The following is a 19,616-nucleotide window of genomic DNA, read 5'->3' on the forward strand; positions in this document are numbered from 1 at the left end:
GATGGTTGGATGGGCTTAAAAAAATCTGATGACAAGGTAAGATGTTAGGACAGATGGGTGCAAGGCCGTGCTGACTTCAGTGAGAAAGTTAGGGGGAGGGCTGGTTAAGCATGGGCGAAAAAGCAGATAACACAGAGGCCATTACATGATAATTTCTACTTAGATATCAGCAGCCGTAACTAACTGAACCAGGACTCTACAGTTGTCTGCGCTGCCACTTTAGAGGCATATAATCCTAAAGTTCATGCTCCTTAGGAATCCAAAAAACAAGGTGCACATGTGCAGCCTGAGATTCAAAGTAATGATTTTTTAATCGTTTCCAAAAAGCTTTGATTCAGGAACACATGTGCAGCCTGGAGGGGGAGGGGGGATAAAATAGCTAAAATGGATGGGAACTGCCGGGGCAGGGGGTGTTACAGTGCAACACCTCCTGGATGGTAGATGAAGGATGACAAGCAGCAACTATGACGATGGAGGATGAGGCACAACGGGCTACTATGCAACTACTGGGGGGGGTAGGGGTTGGGGGGGGTGTTAAAGGCGGGAACTGACACTCCGGCGGCCTACTGTACCATCTGGGCGTTGGTTGCCATGTTGGTGTCTTTCAGGGCATTGATGGCGCTCACTATACTGTTCTTACTGTTGTTGGTAGAAGGCTGGGACGAGAACGCAGACACTCAAAGTGAACACACACGTTACACACACGCACACATACGTTACACACACAGATGCATTAGAATTATACGCCTTTTAGGGAATGGGGCTAATGTTGGTCGACGCTCCCGGGCTGTTGAGAGCTAACAGGGTAAATGAGAGGGTGAGTGCCACAGAATGGCCTCTAGATCATCCTTTTTACTGCCTCACTAACTCTCTATGCCTCCGCCACTTAACTGCACAGAGAGACCCCTGGGGCAGGGGAGAAAGACAGGGAGGCAGGGGGAGGCAGAGGAGAGGAGAGAGATGCTTAATAGCAGCAGAGAATGACGGAGACTGCTCGGAAGAGAGAGAGAGAGCAGCAACCCTCTGAGTGAGACCGACTAAAGGTGGAGGGGTAAAACCAACACAGGAAAGATGTGACCGATGACGACACAGAACACTAGCTGTGTTTCCATTAACGTAATTTTATGCACATTTTGAAGTATCGCATAAGAAAATGTTGATGGAAACGGCATAACTGGAGAAAACTAAATCAATCATCACTTGTTCACTCGGCGAGATGAGCTGAGCGAATTGTGCTGGATGATGGACTCTGACGTAAAGCAGCAAATTTGTGTTGTTGTCCTCTTTATTTAACACCTGCTTACAGCAAAAATGGCATGTAGCCTCTTTCAAATCCCTTGGCTCGTCATTTTCTCCCACTTTAAACCCGAAATACTACAAAATTAGTGAGCTGGCCGCCTCCTTAGAAACTAAGTCCTCCATTTCTGTATGTTAAAGCGCATGCCGCCACTTCTAGCCAATAAACCTGCAGTTACCTCCAAAATGTCGACACGCATTGCCCCAGCTGCCATGATAGCCCTTGTGCATTTTCTTTTTAAAATAAAAGCTCAAAAATGCCGGAACGGCTGCTCGATATTTGATATTGTGAAAAAATATCGCATATGGAGGCAAACATCGCGATATTCGATAATATCTAATATCGGCCCATGCCTAATTATTTCCCACAATTCCTTGTTGTTTTGCACTACATAGGGGAGGCCCAACTCCCAGTATGGACTGCTAGCTGCATGGCAAACGGAGCTAGCTAGCTAAAACAGCTATGATTAGCAGCAGTTAGCAGTAACTCTTGCAATATGCTGTCTCCTAGCTGTTTAGAGTAAATATTTTTTTTTACATATTGCTCCTTTTAATAGAAACACAGCTAATGAGACCAGAACTGGGTTAAAGAAATTCAAGTTTCTCCAACTTGTGGATGGGATTCTTGGATCTGAAAACAGGCCACAGAAGGTTGAGAAGCCCTGACTTATAACATAATCCCCAATTGAAATGAATGGGAAATTTAAGCCAAAAAAAATAAATAAAAATCTTTAACTGTATGAAGATTGTTCTTGGTATAATACGAGGAAGAGAAAGTGAGCCCGAGAGAAACAGAAGGGTACAGAATAAGAACAGAAAGTAAAAAAGGAGGTCATCAAATACAGACGGAGAGGACGCAGTGTAGGAGAACAAAAGAGGGCACAGAGGTGACAAGACAACCTTACCTTAGCAGAATCTGACTTCTTGTTGAGTAAACTTTTGCATGCTGAAAAAAAGGGTGGAGGAGGATAGAAAGGGAGAGAAACAGGTAGAGTTTAACTGTTGACGACAGCATCCACACAGCTCCTTTGCAGCTTTTAGAGAAAATCCGCAACTTGAGCAAGAAATCTGCAGTTTGTCACAATCTTTGAAACCCCAATACCTGAGCCTTTATGACAGTAAGTCTAGATTGATGTCTGAGAATAACATGCATTTAATGGATTTGTTGTTCATTTTTTCCCCCCCCTTGGCTTTGCAAGTTGCTACACTCTGCAAAACCCATTCAACATCATAATCCATTCATTGCCATCTGGGGATAAAAGAGAAACCTGAGAGCAAAGTAAACTTCCTAAATCCATTTCCTGCCTGGAAGACCCCAGCAGATCTCAAAAGAGAGTGATGGTCAGACTCAAACTGCCGCCAGGACTGACTGTGATGAGCGAGGTTAATGTAAATCATTGATTTCTGTTCAGGGCCAAAGTCACTTTTCCCCTCAGTCTGAAGCTCTCACTGTCTGTTGTTTCCTTTTCTCTCGTTTTCTATGGACACACACACACACGGGTTGCAAATATCTTATCTTGTGTTTCTTACCTTCCAATAAGAAATGGGAGAGGGGAAAGAGGGGGAGAGAGGGGAAGGTCGAAAGAGCATTTCAATACAAGAGAATGGAGATAAGGGCCACAGCATTTACAGCAGCAAACATATCAAGTGTCAACTCATGCTCCTTAATCTTGGCTGTTGCAGCTTCTATCTTGGCCCTGCCATGCAGCATCCAGAAGGAAAAAAATATATAATAAAAAGAAAATGTTCATTCCACGACTAGGGAAAGGAGAGCTGATTGTTTACACTCTGAACTCATCTACATCTTCTACCAAACAGCCATCAGGGTGCCAATCACGACAGCATGGGACCACCACGTACAAATGCTTTCTAAACAAGTCCGTCCCTCCAGCTCCTAAAGAGAAATTCGCCAATTTCGCATTTCAGCACAGGCAGAGCCAAGTACGCCTTTTAGTCCAATCTGGTTCAGGTGCTGGTTCAGAGCCAGTGCCTACTCCAGAACCAGTTCTTTGCATTTCAGCCAATGAACTGGCTCCTGGCCAGGAAAACTGGTTCCAGAGAGGCACCAACACTTTGCTGGTTCTACAAAAAAGAAAAGCTTACGTCAGGGGCCGGGTGCAGGGAAATCGTGACCAGGTATCAACTAAAACCGCTTTTGACTGCCATTTTCTGAAAACCAGAACTAGTGTTGAGTGTTTCGGACTTATCCATGGGAGAATAAACACTGCGGACGAGTTGAAACAGTGGCCCCAGTACTACTCATGTTTGGATGCCAATGTAACGCTTTGCAATGCTTGAAAAGAGTCGATGCAGTCCGCCATAGTTGCTCCTGATAATGCAGTGACTGAATGACGAGACTCTATGGTGGGTCTCATACCCATGGAAAAGCAAACCGGTTCTTAAAAAGTTCACAGATTGCAACAACTTTGAACCAGCACCAGCCCAGAACCAGCACATGGTTTGCTTTGGTGGAAAGTGGGTAAAAGTGACCCACAGTGGGAGCGCTGCACCACTCGAGCAAGATACCAGCCTGCAGGGAAGGACGGATTAGAAAGCATCTGATGTTGTATCTCCCGAGAGCATTTTACAGAATGTAACCACACAGGACACCCACATGCGAAAGACAGCAAGGCAAACACCTTTCTAGAAAAATGCTTCGAAACGCACACTTCTGTCACATTATTGCTATATTGTCATTGAAAAAGTAAACATCATGAGCAAACCGCCAAGCCTTGCTTTAGCCATACTCTACAGAGATGTGCAAGGAAGCAGTTACAGTATAGTAAAAAAAACAAAACTAAAAAGTGCTAGGATTGTGGACAGTGATGAGTGACATCATCAGAGGACCGAAAGCCAAGAAAAAAAAAAAGCTAAGCAATTACAAAAAAAGAAGAGAGTTGAGGAGTCTCATCTGGTGTGATGATGTCACTCATGATATTCACGGAAACTTACAAACAGGCAACTTTGTCCAGTCTCAGTGAGGAAGCCCTGCATTCGGAGGGCTCTAGCTGACAATCAAACCACCACAAACACCCAGAATCTCAGCGCACCACTCACACGTTCAAGTAAAATCACCCTCCTCCCTTTAGGTTTCTCCAGTTTTACCTTTATCCTGCCTATACATATCCTACCTATAGATATTTATTTACACTGTAGAGCAGAGACGATTCTCCCGTCTGAAAAGGTGACAGAAAATCCAGTCTGCTCTACACTGACTTATCTACTTTACTCAATCCATGGAGCCACCATCGGAATCGTCGACCTTCACCACCCGTCCCCACCCAGCAGGATGAGAGCTGAGACTGATATTAGTACTTTCAAAATAGTCCATCCCTCAGTCCACAATGAGAGTGACTGGAATATGTCACTGGACGACAGGTTTGTTGCCACGTTGGCCCGTGGCATTTCTTCGAGGAGGCACAGAGACTTGTTTGGAAAGTACTAAAACAGACCTCAGGAGGGGGAGATGAGACGTGGGATGCCTTTAACCTCTGGGGGATTCATCAGGAAGGCTGCACAACGATGATGGCTTCAACAGTAGGCTCCGGTAGCGGCACCTCCCATCCGTCTCGGCCTAAACCTCTCCCCCTCAGCTCCTCAACATCCGCCTTTTCCATCCCTTCCCACCAAACCCAGGTCGAACGATGGCAGCACGCCAACCCAGCTCTTGCCGGCCCCCTGCAGTGTCAGTTCCCGCCCCCAGGATACATGCCCCTCCTCATCCCCTGCCCCAGTATGCCTTGTGCCTCCCCTCACTTGGGGAGAGCACTGGGGCGTGTGGGGTCAGGTGGAAGTCAGGATGGAGCGTGTGACGACAGAACTAATTTTGGAGATGAAATGGGGGTCGAGTCTGAATGATTGTGAGTGAAGTGTAAATGTAAAAAAGCACTTTGGAGTGCAAGTTGATCGATTACCATTAAGTGATGCTGATGTATATGACTGTATGCATAAAATGTGATATCTTTGCGTTACGGCAAAGACATATACACCCCTAAGACCCTTAATGTATAAAATCTGTGCGAGTATGCGTGCATGTGTGTGTGAATGTTGATGAAGATGCTGGCAGAGGCTGCATGCAGGAGTGTGAAGGTGGTAATAAGGTCCCACCCCTGTATTATGAACCAAAGAAGTAACTGTGTGTGGAGAGGATGGGCGTGTCTCTGGGACGTACCTTCCTGAGCCAGTGAGGCCGTGGAGGAGGCGGCAGCAGCAGAGTTGGTATGCTGCCGGCCCACTATTGGACAGAAATGCTACAGTTGGGAGGGGCTGTGCAAATTAGGCAGATCTATCTCACGCTGTTCAATCGTGGGCCTAGAAAATCACAGGCTGTGCTGGCTAGCCCAGATACATCACAAGGGCTGACAGAAATGGGCTGGAGCAAAAGACGTGCACCCCTGTGGTTTCCTAGGCCCAGGGTCGAAATCATTAGCCATCGACTGGCCAATTACTTAGAGGCTGAGAACAAGGCTTCAACGAAAACAAGTCACTCTCAGTAGACTGAGGTAACGACACAGATTCTTAACAGTCACCTGGTTTTATAACACCACACTTGCCCCCAACATAAATGAATCTCATAAAAAGTCTAGGCTTCCCTCTCTCATACATGCAAACGCTCCAGTGGCAGCAGAAAAGAGGGACACACACACACACACACACACTCGCCCACACACAAACACACAGGGAGAGAGACATTAGCATGGACAAGGACGTAACTGACACCCACATATAAAACATGACACAATATCACATATCAGAATGCAATGCACTTATAATAATCCACCATTATCGATACTTTTTATTTCTAGACTCGAAGGATCTTGAATGTTGTAAGCAAGCAAACTCCTGTGCACACACAAAAACATTGTTATTTTGAGGATGAGTGGGTGAGCGGTGTGTGTATGTGTGTGCGCATGTGTGCGTGTTGTGTATGTGTGTGTGGTGAGGGGGTTAAAAGAGGTGCAGAGGACTCTATCCACTCCTTCCTCCTCTCCCTCTGCATGTGCTGCGTGGGAGGGCTGAGGGCGAAGTGCACACCCACCTGAGAAGTTTCTGGACACCAGCATGGTGGTGAGAATGGCTCCCTGGAGGAGGAGAGGAAGGAGGAGAGAGAAATGAGGGGAGGTATAATGAGAGCAAGGAGTTTTGTTTTATTTAACAGGATTTTTTTTTTCTTCCCTTCTTCTGGACTCGCTGCTCTGTATTCGTTTCTAAATGGGACAATAACATTTTTATCTTTCTGCTTTCATCACAGCGCGGCTAAATCCAGTCAAGGCTGACGGTTTGTTTGTTCTCCGTCAAACAGTATCTAATTATTAAATGGGGGAGATGAACCATTAATAGTCTTCACGTCTCCACGTCCAATAACATGTTCTGGTATGCAAATGGATTTAAATGATGTGACAAAAAAGAACAACTGCTACATGATCCATTAGTTTGCATGTGCAGCTGTGAATGCAAACTACATCCACTAGAGCTGGATAATGAAATGTTTAAAGGCTGCTGCTAACACAATGTTTCTGTGTCCATACAGAGACTATATCTTTTTCTGTTTAGGGAAGTATAAAAGCATTTTCCCTTTTTTCATTTAACAATAGAGGCAGAGCCCATTTAAAAATGAGTACCTGAATAAAACTGCCTATAAAACTGGTAACATTTTATTTAAATCAGGATCTAACAGATCAAAAAACTGACTAGAAATTCAATACCAACTTTTAGTGCTTCACAGTTTTTGATACTCAACGCTACAGTACCAAAAAGGAATTACTTTATTTATATAGCACTACTAAAAACATAGTTTTAAAGGTGCTTTGACAGATTAAAAGCAGAAACAGAAAACAAAAGAAAGACTAAATCAAGCTCAAGCTTAAGATAACGTTTAAAGAACACAAAAGATACAAAAATGCAAAATGTATATATAAATAAATATAAATGAAAAGAATAAAGCAGTACAATAAGTCCTGAGGTTTAATACTCAGGCTCAACAGCAATATAGATTATAAAGAAAGATTTCAATGATCATGCACTGAAGGACTGCACAGATCATAAAAGGTATGCATGGGAGGCAGAGGATGAGCAGGGTGACTCATTTCTTTAACAATAAATGGAAGGTGTCAAATCAATATGTAGGATTAGTACCTTGAGTTTTCGGCGAGCGTTGAACTTGCGGAGACACTCGACAGTTTCCTGTCTGTGCATCATGGAGGCCACTGTAGAACGGTGCTGCAGGAGGACAAACAAAACAAGAATTAAAAACATTACAGTTTTTGTGTCAATCTGAATCTATTTTAAATTAATAACATGAAGGCAGGGAAGGGTGTAATGATTTATTGTTTCGGGTCGTTTAAATCAATTTAATGACTAATGATGCAATATTATCGACGCAACGTGAAAGCATCGGTCCATAGCATCATCTTTAAAGATACGACTTTACTTTGAAATTCCCATGGCACCTCCTTCCTAAACAACAGTTCTAGTGCCAGGCGCGTAATGGCAAGCATCCACAAGAAAGACGACAAGGATATTTACTCTCCCCTCAGGGGAAATATTTGGGATTTCGGACTAATGATCTCACTCAGCCGTTCACTAGCTTGTTGTTCTTGCTACTTGCTTTGTTTCAACAATGTTCAGCTGAAAAAACGTGCGCGTAGGCTCAAATTTAACCATGCAGTGACTTAAACCAGCAGTGAGTACGAAAAAGTAAAAATAACAGGAATTACAGGAAAAGTGCGCTAGCTGCTAGGCTTGTTTATGCAATGTAAAATTCCATAAGCTTAAGCTAATAATGGTGCCTAGCGCCGTCTCCTTGACATTTGTTATCGAGCCAAATGTTATGCTTTTGTTAAAAGTTATGGTTAGGTCTTCCTTTATGTGTTCGTGGAGTCAATTCAAAATTAACAGGTTACAATTGTTTTTTTAAAAGGCAAAAAGGTGACAAGAAAGTGGTGACAGCTTCTTCTATAATCAACTGTTAATTGGGCATATGATACCGTCTCATACGATCACAGGTCCCTCAATTCAACTGAAATGAAATCATATTGTGTAAGACTTTTTGATATTGGCAAATATCGCTTAGCTGTCCAAAAAAATTGACTGTGATGAAACTGCTGATTTTAACCCGCAAAATATAATAATTCTTTACGTATTGTTGACCGAGTATCTTTTGTAATTCCAATAATTCTTTAGTGGATACTTACGCAGACCCAAGGGTGTTTGAGGGCCTGTTCGGCAGTGATTCTCTTGGCTGGGTTAATGGTCAACATCTGGTTGATCAGGTTCTTCGCCTCTGGAGTCACTGTGTCCCACTCTGGGGACGGGAACTGAGAAAAATGGAGGAACAAGTGGGTGTAACAGTTGGAAAGGAGCGAAGTAAATAAGCAAAGCGATTTGGAAAACAATACATGTTTCCTAACGGGCTGATTAAAAGTCTGCTTCCTCATGTTTCTGGCTAATCCACGCCATCTGGGCACCAGGTCTTGAGATAATTTGACAAAATCAGGCTGCAACAAATGCTAAATTTCTTTTTGATTAACAGAACACGTGCGTGTTTTAAGGTCTTCAAACCTTTTTTTATTAAGAGGAAAATTCCCTAAAAAACAGACTCTTCTCCAGTCTCTCTGGAAACTGCAATGTGACTTGATTATCCAGAGACAGAGAGAGGAGGATACCCCCTCTCTGATTCTCTCCCTCTCAGACACAGACGCACACAAACACACTCCCAGACTCAGACACACACATACCCCTCTGCAATGCGTCAGGGAGGCCCTGATAGGATCAATAGCTTTGGACCAGCTTTCAATTGGACACTATTAAACATTCAAAAACTGCTTAGCAAACCCCTGCACTGCACCCCTCACAGATGTACACCTAAAACACGCACACACTTACATCGTATGCTCCGGCTTTAATCTGCTGATAGAGTTTGTGTTGATCTTCATCCCAGAATGGAGGATATCCCACTAACAAGATATAGAGAATAACACCTGACAGAAAACAAAGAGATACAAGAGTTACAACACTTCAAATTAGGCATTTTGTTTAAGCAGTGCTAAAATTCATACTGCAACAAGTAAGTCAGAGTATAAACTCTAAACTCATTATTTGTGGGAAGAGACATATAACCTAAGGCATCTTTTGAAGAAATCTACCTTCAGATAATATTTTGCAAGTCTGTTATGTTGGTTCATTCGACTAAAAGACAAACTTGACCAGAATCTGATGTTTGTAACAAGCTGATTGCAACATGTTTATTGCTCAAAAGTGAGGCCTACGACTCACCACAAGCCCATATGTCCACAGGCTTGCCGTAGGGGTCCTTCCTCAGGACTTCAGGGGAGAGATAGCCTGGGGTGCCCGCAAACCCTGCCGAACCAGAGGACACAATTAACTGACGCCTTTTTATTAAATTCTGATGAAGGCTATTTCCGTGCAGCTATGTGAATGGTTCAGATGATAGTGACCTGCTGGACTCCGAAAGCAAGACCAGATTATGACAGTGTAGAGTCACAAGCAAATACCCGTTAATCATCCCGTCCCCACTGTAGAGTCAGCCAAATGCTAGCAGCTCGGCTGTTGGCCAAGACACAATGGCCGAAGCATGAACTGCAAAGTGTCCGTGAGCCTCTTAAGCAGAGCTCGCACAAATAGTCTTTGGCGTCCAAGTGAGCAGGTGGATGTCTATCTGTACGGATCTACTGTATGAATGAGGCTATTCAGCAGTGATTTGTATACTTAACACCCGGGCAGAATAACAGATCAGTTAATGGTCCAGCACGTTTGATATGTGTGTGTCACTGTTTGTGTTTTCTTACCAAACCAAGCCTGCTGGTCTCCCTGCACCTCAATAGCAAGGCCAAAGTCTGCCAGCTTCACTGCAGCTCCCTTCATCTTACTGGCCAACAACAGGTTCTCAGGCTGAGACACACACACACACACACACAAACACACACACACGGTGAAGCAGAAGGTAGGACAAGAGATCAAGACAGTGAGAGACAGATAGTGACAGCCACTCTTCAGTAAAGCCCCTTCTCAGAAAATATTCATATTTGATGTGTTCGACACAGCTCGTGTGGGGGTGGGGTAAAGGTGTGAGAAAGCGATGGAAAAGACGGAGGATGTGGAGAGAGAGAGAGAGAGAGAGAGAGAGAGAGAGAGAGAGAGAGAGAGAGAGAGAGAGAGAGAGGATGGGTGGTTGAGAATCTCCACAAGCCCTTATATGGGCATGGGTTCGTAGCCATAGAAACCAGTCGGGAGTCATTTAGGCAGCGCTGCAGACTGCATGCTAAATGGAAAGTGTACTTAGCGAGAGGCAGCGTGTGTGGCAGCGTTCTAAATGGCCGTTGTTTGGGCAGTAGGACATAAATGGCCGCAGTAAAAGCCCACTCAGGATAAAAGGCCAACAAATCAGACGGGCAGCGCTCGAGGTAATAGCGTTATTCTCCGACACAGAGTGCGCGCACACACGTACAAAAGCCGCCCACATGCGTCTCATACACCCCTTGAGGTTGTTTCTCCCCCCCACACCTTGTGCTCTCTGTATGAAAAAGGTACAATTCAATACTTATTATTACCGTCCTTCCTACCAGGATTATTATCATCACCTTAAACTGGGTTAAGTAGAAAACTGGAGGTTTCACAGCAGCTCTCTTCCTCCACTCTTTTGCATTTGAGCCTATCAGCAATTTGGGACATTTCAAGCCCCTCCCCCGCCGCTCCATGGGTGGGGTGTGATGTCACATGGGTTGTCCTGGCAACTCCTGAGGTTTATCTATGCCTTCACCTCCTCTCTCATAATAGATCTGCTTCATAACAGTGCAAACTGTGTGTGTGTGTGTGTTCACGTGCATATGTGCCGTTTGAGTCCTTGTCTTTTCCTTGCCATAGGTGAGAGACCAACCCCGCCATGTGATCATGACTCACCATCTCTCGGCTCGACATGAACACACATGCATGCGGGTGCACACACACACGCACACGCACACACAGATCTGAGAACAGATACGACGAATAAACGAGGGTAAAAGCAGTGGATGGGAGAGAGCGTCGCAGGGGAAAAAACTAAATAGGGATAAAAGCAGAAAATGCAGAGGAAAAGAAGAGACCGAGAGCCATCTGTGTGTTGCCATGGCCACGAGCAGAGGTGTGTGTATGTGTGTGTGTGTGTGAGTGAGTGCATGGTTGTCATGGCAACGGGCAGCCACTCACCTTGAGGTCTCTGTGCACAATATCATGCTGGTGGATATGATTGACACTCTCCAAGATCTGACTAATGCAATGACTACGGAGAGAGAAGAGGGGACAAACAGAGAGAAAGACGTGTCAGACACTGCCCTTCATTACCAATAAAAAGGAAACCATCACATATACTCCACATGATCTGCGTGTGTTTTTCCCAAAGCCTGGTGGATTGTGGTCTGGTTATGAAACTGATGCACTTCATTAGGAGTAAAAAAGCTGACATCATCCTTGTTCACTGTACGATAAACGACATAAAATTAAAACTGTCGTACATTTAAAAGGGTTGGATTGACCAAATGCTGTCCATATTGTTGACCAACTTGAAATACAAACTTCAGACAAGTTGTATATACTGTATATAGTCCATGTGGGAATTTCAAGACACCTCACAATTTGATTTCCGATTCAGAGGGCTACGATTCGATTATAAAACTTTTACCAATTCATCTTGATTAGGAATAGACCTATTATCCTTCTTTCTCCCCACCACAATGCAGGTCTTTTTTACTTTTTAATCAAATGCAACAAGAAATTGCAGTTTCCCCAATATTCAAAACATCAATCAAGAAAATAATGACTGGATTAATTGATGATAAAAATCATCCTTTTTAAACTCCTAAACAGAGAAATCATCTTTATTACATCCAAAGCCAGTAAATGTTAAACTTAAGGCAAAGTTGCCTAACAATCATTCACTATAAACGATCATTTTTCAAAGAGATAATCAAGGTACTGCAGTTTGAACAATCAATACAAAGAAACTTGTGTGGGAGGTCTTACACCACGCAGTCAATAAATCTCTATCCCAGTAGCAATTTTAATAATGGGGGCGTCAATTCAGCTGCTACTAATACCATTATTTCTCAATTCTGGCTGCTGAGCCTGTTTTCACACTCGCCTGCTGAGTGTGTTGGCTCATGATGGGTCTTGTAAAAATTTTCCTACAAGCCTGTACCCGACCACTTCAGTACTGTCTTACGTACTGTGGTGTCAGGCTCCACGATCCCACTCTTTGAGGCTCATGTTCATGTCACGTCTCTAGAAAAAGGTTAACGGGTCAAAGGTCGGCGAGCTAGAGAAGAGCGAGGCCGAGGCTCAATCCACGTGGCTTGGTTTGTGTGTGTGTGTGTGTGTGTGTGCACCATTTGTGTCTTTCCAAAGCCCCCCGTGTGAACAGACAAAGACCCCTAATCCAATTGTACAACAGACATCATAAGCTGCGCACTACACAGCCACAGGGAAAAAGGAGGGCGACTCCGAGAAGGAGGAGAGAAAGCTTAAATGTCAGAACGTGAACAAATGTCAGAAAACACTGTCAAATTCTAACAGTAGCCAAGGTGACGTGTTCAGATTGATCATTTTGTCCAATCGACCCCAAAGATTAGTTAATTAGCAGTAACATAAAACAGAAACAAGCAGCAAATCATTTGAGAGGCTTAAAATAGCATTTTTTTAGTAAATCGATTATCAAAATTTCACATTATCAGTTCCATTTTTATTGTTTCAGCACCACTGTTTGTAGAGGGAGAACAAAGAGTGACCAAAGAGAGAAGAGACGCAAGTATATTGATGTACTTGTTGACAGGGGGGGTGCATTTGCTGACAAGAATACAAGCAAACCAATTATATCCGCCACTGTGTGCCTGTGTGTTCCCGCTCATGAAACGACAGCGAGGACTCATATGTTTAAAGGGATTAGGCTGTCTGTCTGTGTGTGTTCATATGTGCTCTTACCTGGCATCAGCCTCACTGTAGTACTCCCTGGCTACAATGTCTTCAAACAGCTCTCCTCCTGTCACCCTGGGAGGGGGGAGGGCAGGCAGGGAGGAATGAAAGAAAGAAGAGAAGGAGGGGGAAAAGAAAGACGGAGAGAGACGGACAGGAGGGGAAGAGAGAGAAGCTGTTAGCATACACAAACCAACCGCAGTCACATGCATGGATAAAATGTCAGCGTGTGTATATGTGTACAGAATATACTCACAGGTCAAAGACTAGGTAATGAAAGCCTTCCTCTGAAATGCTGTCATGGAGTCTCACTGCAAGAGAGAGGGTGGGCAGTGAGACAGACGCACAAAGACACGTAAAGAACTGCTGTACTGTTCGACTGTTAGAAAATGGAGAATCTGGAGTGAACTGCAGATGTTACGTATTGAGTTTTTTATACATCGTGGTGCAGCAGTGCATGCAGTGGTGCATCAGTGCATCCAGTGGTGCGTCCAGTGGTTAGGTGATTAACCACCATTTAATGGCCCAGAGTATGGCTCGAACTAACAATCATTTTCATTCTCCATTAAATAAAATGTCAGTAAATAATAATAAGTGTAATAAGTGTTTCCCAAAGCCCAAGATGACATCCTCAAATGTCTGGTTTTGTCCACAGCCCAAAAATATTTCAATTTACGGTCATAGAGGAGTAAAGAAAAGCTGGAATCGGAGACTTTTGACTTAATCCATTATCAAAATAGTTGCCGATTAATTTTAGATATTGCATCTTGATTGCTGAGCACTTTAATTCAGGTTTGTCAAGCGGATTGTTGTCTGTCAAACAAAGGTCGGATTTCTGAATTGTTATTTTTGTACGTCCACTTACTGCAACCTGTTTTTGTGGCAGGTATTCTGGCTCTGGCACATTAAGATGACGTCTCCATTCTTAATAATGTAAAAAGCTAAAAGGAAATAGCTGTCAAAGAGCACAAAACACAAGAGCTACAGTGTGTGAATAGTTGGGAAAAAAAATACACTGCAGATGTGAGCAGTGATTCGGGGGTCTGGGACCAGGTTAGGAAATGTTGTGTTTTCCCAAAAAGAGCTATTTCCTGATTACTGATGGAGATAAGTGAGCGTTTGGTGGAGAACAGAAAACATAAAGTGGTGATTACAGTAAAGAGCTCGTATTACTTCAATACTACGGTTATGCGGTTACCACCCCAGCCCTTGTGTCAACATGACTAAAGAGCAGCAGAATGACAAAGCAGATATCCAGGCAGTGGGAGCCAGGCGTTAGAGGATGGGCCTGAGATGCAGCTTAGGTTCAGTGTCAGGGAGCCACAGTTTTGGTTATGTAAAATGAATATCAGTTGTATAATAAGATGAAGTAGGATCGCCCTGCAGCAAGAAACAAGAGCGACTGCTCTTTCCTCCTCCTCCCATCTTCTCGCTCTCCCTCCATCTGTCTCCTACTCCTCCTGCTTTCGTCTCTCCATCTGTCTCTTTTTTTGTGCCCTCTTTTGTCCGAAGTTTGAACGCAGACGATGCCAAAATATGTCAAAAGGGGGAAGAAGGACAAGCGAGAGAGAGAGAGAGAAATCTAGACAGAGAGGGGAAGGGAAAGTAGGCGAGGGGCGAATGAGTGCCGGAGGGGCCGACAGAAAACTGGGACATGAGGAAAAGAGAAATGAGGAGTGCGGTTGGAGAGGTGTCATTGATTTTGTCATATTTCTCCCTTCTGCCCTTTAACACCCATCCCTCCTCCAGATATCCTTATTAGAGCAGTGCAATGCATTTAATTCTTTAATCATCACTGCAACAAAAATGTCCACGTTTAACACAAAATGATGTGGTGGGTTATCAGAGCAGTAATGAAACCAGAATGTCAAGAAAGCAGGGGACATTTTTCCTAACATGTCTGACAACGGAGAACGACTGTCTCGTCTTATCAGACTGAGCAGAGTCAGTCACGCTGTCAGAAAGAGGAAGATAACCTTCCGTCACCTTTTAGTCTGACTGGGTTTACAGAGTCTGTGCTTTTAGGCAATAGCGGTGATGTCATCCACATACCCTTTTGTTTCTATTGTCACGACAGCTGCACAACTGATCTCACAAATGTCTCAGCACAGATAGCAGTCCTGAGCTGTTAGCATCTTGATACCAGTGCAAACTGGCGATGTTAACATACTGGCTACAACACAGTGGTCATATCAACTATCTTGCTAGCTCCCTACTGTGCATTTACATTTACATGTTTCTGATGATCAATGTTAATCATTCACTCTGCTCCTTAATTTAAAGCAGTCCAGCTTGCGATCCCCTCTTCCATCCTGACAAGTGAGCCTTGCAATCTGACAACACCCCGCATCTCCGGCCCTCATCTGTCTGCTCAACAAAGCTTTGCTCTGTGCACCAATGTCCATACTTGCCAGCAGCAGTGCTGTAAGATCAGCTACACTGACATTCAAAATGAGTTATCACAGCCAACACTAGGGCAACCTTTTAAATGCTGTTAATTAGCTCAGTAAATAATAAATACAACATTTTTGTTTCATGTCACTGGTTTGTAATTACGAACTGTTTCACATAAACAGGCTCCATAGCTTAAAACCCAGAGAAATCCACAAACAATCAGTCGCTTACCAGTTCTGTGATACCAGAGATCCAGGCTTAGTTCTCTGTGATTTCTATAGACTGAATTTAGCTGCCAGTTTCCCCAAATGATCACCCGGTACAACAGTTATAGAAGCAGCTGCACAGCAATTATCTACTCAGAAAATATCCTTAAAATAAACCTTGATTTCTTTAAGAGGAAGGCCCGATCCCAACACAGCCCCCTGCCCCTACCCCGATGTGCGCTTTCATACCTATAAAGAGGGTGTCTCAACTCTTGAAACGCTCTCTCTTACAGGTACCCAAAATCAGAAAAGCGTGAGACTCAAATGTGATAGTGTACCAGCATTGGTGCACTGCAGGTGAGAATTTTATCCTGTAAGCACGGGCAACAAACAGAACCACAGGTTTCACCTTTGGCCACGTTTAGACACAGAAACTCACCGATGTTGGGGTGCTTCAGGAGACGGCAGATACGAGCCTCTCTCTCGAGCTTCTGATGGTCTGTGGAGAGAAAAGTCGCAGTTTAGACAAGTCACAGAGCAGCAAAGTGTTTGTACATCATCACCTGCTCAAATACTCGTGTTCAGTAGCTGATTGGAGATATTCATTTGCATTTATGCTTTTTATCTGTGGTACTTGACAAAGGAGACGTAAAGTAAGTCATGTTCAGCAGTCTGAAACATGTAATAACTCCATATTCCAGAAGCATCAATAAAAATACCTTCATTTCAATGCCCTCTCTCTTAAAATGTCTACTTTTAACATTTTTGCCACTTTGTGACTGCTGAGATGCAGACAGGAAGGAGAGAGAGAGAGAGACAGAGGCAGAGAGAGAGAGAGAGACAGACAAGCAGAGAGAGAGAGAGAGACTGGGGTGGTATGACTTGCAACAAAACTCCCCTCAACTGAATCGAAACAGGGGCATGTGGTTATGATGGTGCGGGTCTTAACCTCTAGCCCTCCGGATGCCACATATGCACCAATTTACAAGAACTCATACAGTAACATTTGTTTTTTATTTAGGTTGTCACACATTTCTGTCTGAAATGGGTTATCAGACATATCAGATGCAGTAAAATATGTGACAAAACGGCACTATAATGTAGCGCTGCAGCAATGTCTTGTAAGAAAACATGTTTGTTTGTCACATTGTCTTGATTTTAATAGTTTTTATAGTGAAAATGAAAAACTGTCACCAATCCTGAATCATACTGAAATCAAAATATCTCTCAAAATAATCACAATAAACCCTAGTCATGATTTCTCTCCATCCCACACGGTTTAAACTAAGATTTACATCTTATGCACAATGAGACTGAGACAACTGCTTTGTCTTGAAAGCTTACTTATGGCCAACACTTGATAACTGGTATTAAACTTAATTTGACTCACTCCTCCAGTTTCCTGTGTTTAATGTTTTACTGGAGCATCGGCCACAAACAAAAACAAATAAAAATCGTGCAGTTAAATTAAGTCTGTATAAGCAACTATTTGAGAAGTACGAGGTAATTTGTTTCACATAAAGATTTGTTTTGCGTATGCAAAGGCAAATATTTGACCTATTAGCATTACAGTCCATCAAGCTGAGAGGCGGCATTTGCCTCTGAAAACTAACAGTTGCAAGCTGCATCCGAGCAGCGCTCCACTAACCACATGTATGTTTTTATTTAAGGTTATAGTTGAGATTAATGAGGCCATGTGTAGTAATGGGTGCAGGAGTTTGCACCTGCGAGCCTGTGCATGCGAGTTTGTGTGTGTAAAGGGTTTAGTGGAGTAGAATATGGTTGGGAGGGTATGCTCACTCGAACACGCAAACGCCCCGTGTCCAAACCAACATCCTTGTTTGAGGATTTGACTGAATCCTGTAACAGCCGGTGTGTCAACCGCATGTTAAACTGCTCCCTCCCATCACTTTAGGAGCCACGAAGCTCAGGTCAGAGGTCACATGGGGCAACTGTAGTGAAGACGCAGTGTGACTCAGTGTGTGTGTGTGTGTGTGTGTGTGATCACTGTGGTAAAGCCAGCTCAACCCCACAGCTCCATAGCGATTACACCACAGAGGGCAGGCTCACTAAGATTTGCATTCATTTCCCCAGTGCAGCAACAGCCTCAGATAAAATTCACATGCTGTTGCTGAGCATTAACGTTCCCACTGTTCTACAAATGCAATACAGTGTGTACAGACATAATATAAGAGCACATTATCTGAATTGAGAGTACCGATTACTTTTTTGTTGTAACAGGTAACATATACATGTTGGTTTTGCAATTCAAGTAATCAGTTAACTTCACCACTTTTACATATCAGAGTGTATATTCAGGTTTGTAAATGCAGGTAAACCCGTTAAAAATAGGTGTGTCACTTTCTCACATTGCCAGGAGATGAGTGTGCACTTTTGTTTTTCTTATGTGTCACATTCATCATCATGCCAGACAGGCAGGGAACAGAAAAAAAAAGCTGCAGTATCACCTACCTCATCATACTTCATCCGAAAGACATTAAAACTAAAAATTCTGATTATATATTTTTTCACTGGAGATAAAAAACAGATGTTAGTGTGTGGTATTGGGTTTATTTTCGCGTTTCCAAATAAGAAATCTGTTACTATAAGAATTTAACCGTATTTCCTTGTTTCTTTTGATGCATTCGCGCCGTTTCTGTTTCTCTTCTACTTCTTGGTAGGCAGTGCACAGGCACCTTCGGATGCGCAAGTGCTGCTGTGTTGTGTCAGTGCGCAGATGTAACCCAGCTAGAGGGATGGCCAGAGCAGAGAGGGCAGTCTCCGGTTCATTAGTAGCATGTTGAAACATAATGTACTGTAGGCTATAAGGCTCTTGTGTTTTCTTGTTTTCTTAGAAGCAGCTGCTTACCCTGTATGTCTTGGTTTTCGTTCGCTTTATATGTACTCAAAATCCTTCCATTTTCTTCATTGCAAAAAAATAACACTAAATTCTCCCCTGTACTCGATTTTATGCTCTGTTCTCAAACATAAAAGAGCCGTGAAGGGCATATTGTGTCTGTCATTCTTGCTATTATTAGCCTGCAGAGTAGTGATGGTACGATAGATAGATTGCGCTAAAATATACGATAAAAACACTCAAAAAAATTTATTGTGAATTTTCATTATCAGGAACCAAGATAATTCTGAATATCCTCACATGATTGATTTGAAAAAGCTGTTTAGCTCGCTGACATACAAAACAAAATGTAAGTTAAAGTGACTCCAGGATGTTTTAGTACACTTTTATTTTTTGTTTGAAAGTTTTAAGAATATCTTGATGATTATTGGGATAAAATCTTGAATCGCAATTATGTCGGACAGGGTAATCCTGGCGTGATGTTTTCATATCAGCCCATGCGTACTGCAGAGTTACAGATTATGGGTCGTAGAATATGCTATTTAATGTCAGTAGAGTCAATACATGTGCATCTTCTGGACAATATAAGCAGCAACATACACAAAGTATTGCAAAGAGGTTTCATTTTGTAATGCAACAAGTTACTTTCAAAACAAGATCTACTCAACATCGCACGTTAATATAAATGGCATCGTCACATCTCTGCATCCTTCCTTTATGCTCTCTCTGTCTGACTTTCTCTAAGTTGGTGTGAACAAGTTGTTAAGCCGCAGTCGAGGCGTGTTGTAGACCTGTCGTCTGTTCTCTAACACAGAGCTACACACTCTTCACATCTACCTACCACTAGCCTCCCTGTCGTCTCCCCGCAGGTATAGATTTCCCTCATCTGACAGAAAGCGAGT

At 43.2% G+C, this 19,616-nt stretch overlaps 1 protein-coding gene across 15 annotated transcripts in view; it reads right to left on the minus strand.

Moving 5' to 3' along the window:
- LOC311250767 (calcium/calmodulin-dependent protein kinase type II subunit gamma-like) overlaps positions 1-19,616 on the minus strand; it is a 41,019-nt gene that overhangs the window by 12,385 nt on the left and 9,018 nt on the right. For 6 of the 15 annotated variants that reach the window (XM_084342787.1, XM_084342780.1, XM_084342793.1 and 3 more), the window contains exons 3-15: positions 16,297-16,356; positions 13,514-13,568; positions 13,267-13,332; positions 11,500-11,572; positions 10,104-10,206; positions 9,571-9,654; positions 9,181-9,275; positions 8,490-8,612; positions 7,432-7,515; positions 6,335-6,377; positions 5,468-5,530; positions 2,202-2,242; positions 573-656 (exon numbers count right to left, since the gene is read on the minus strand). In XM_084342787.1, coding sequence (XP_084198913.1) covers positions 573-656; positions 2,202-2,242; positions 5,468-5,530; positions 6,335-6,377; positions 7,432-7,515; positions 8,490-8,612; positions 9,181-9,275; positions 9,571-9,654; positions 10,104-10,206; positions 11,500-11,572; positions 13,267-13,332; positions 13,514-13,568; positions 16,297-16,356 — 974 coding nt within the window. The remainder of the gene's footprint in view (positions 1-572; positions 657-2,201; positions 2,243-5,467; positions 5,531-6,334; positions 6,378-7,431; positions 7,516-8,489; positions 8,613-9,180; positions 9,276-9,570; positions 9,655-10,103; positions 10,207-11,499; positions 11,573-13,266; positions 13,333-13,513; positions 13,569-16,296; positions 16,357-19,616) is intronic. The other 9 variants (XM_084342789.1, XM_084342790.1, XM_084342781.1 and 6 more) reach the window with 3 other exon arrangements.

This window comes from Pagrus pagrus (assembly GCF_965226575.1).
Source record: "Pagrus pagrus genome assembly, chromosome: 21".
NCBI lineage: Eukaryota > Metazoa > Chordata > Actinopteri > Spariformes > Sparidae > Pagrus > Pagrus pagrus.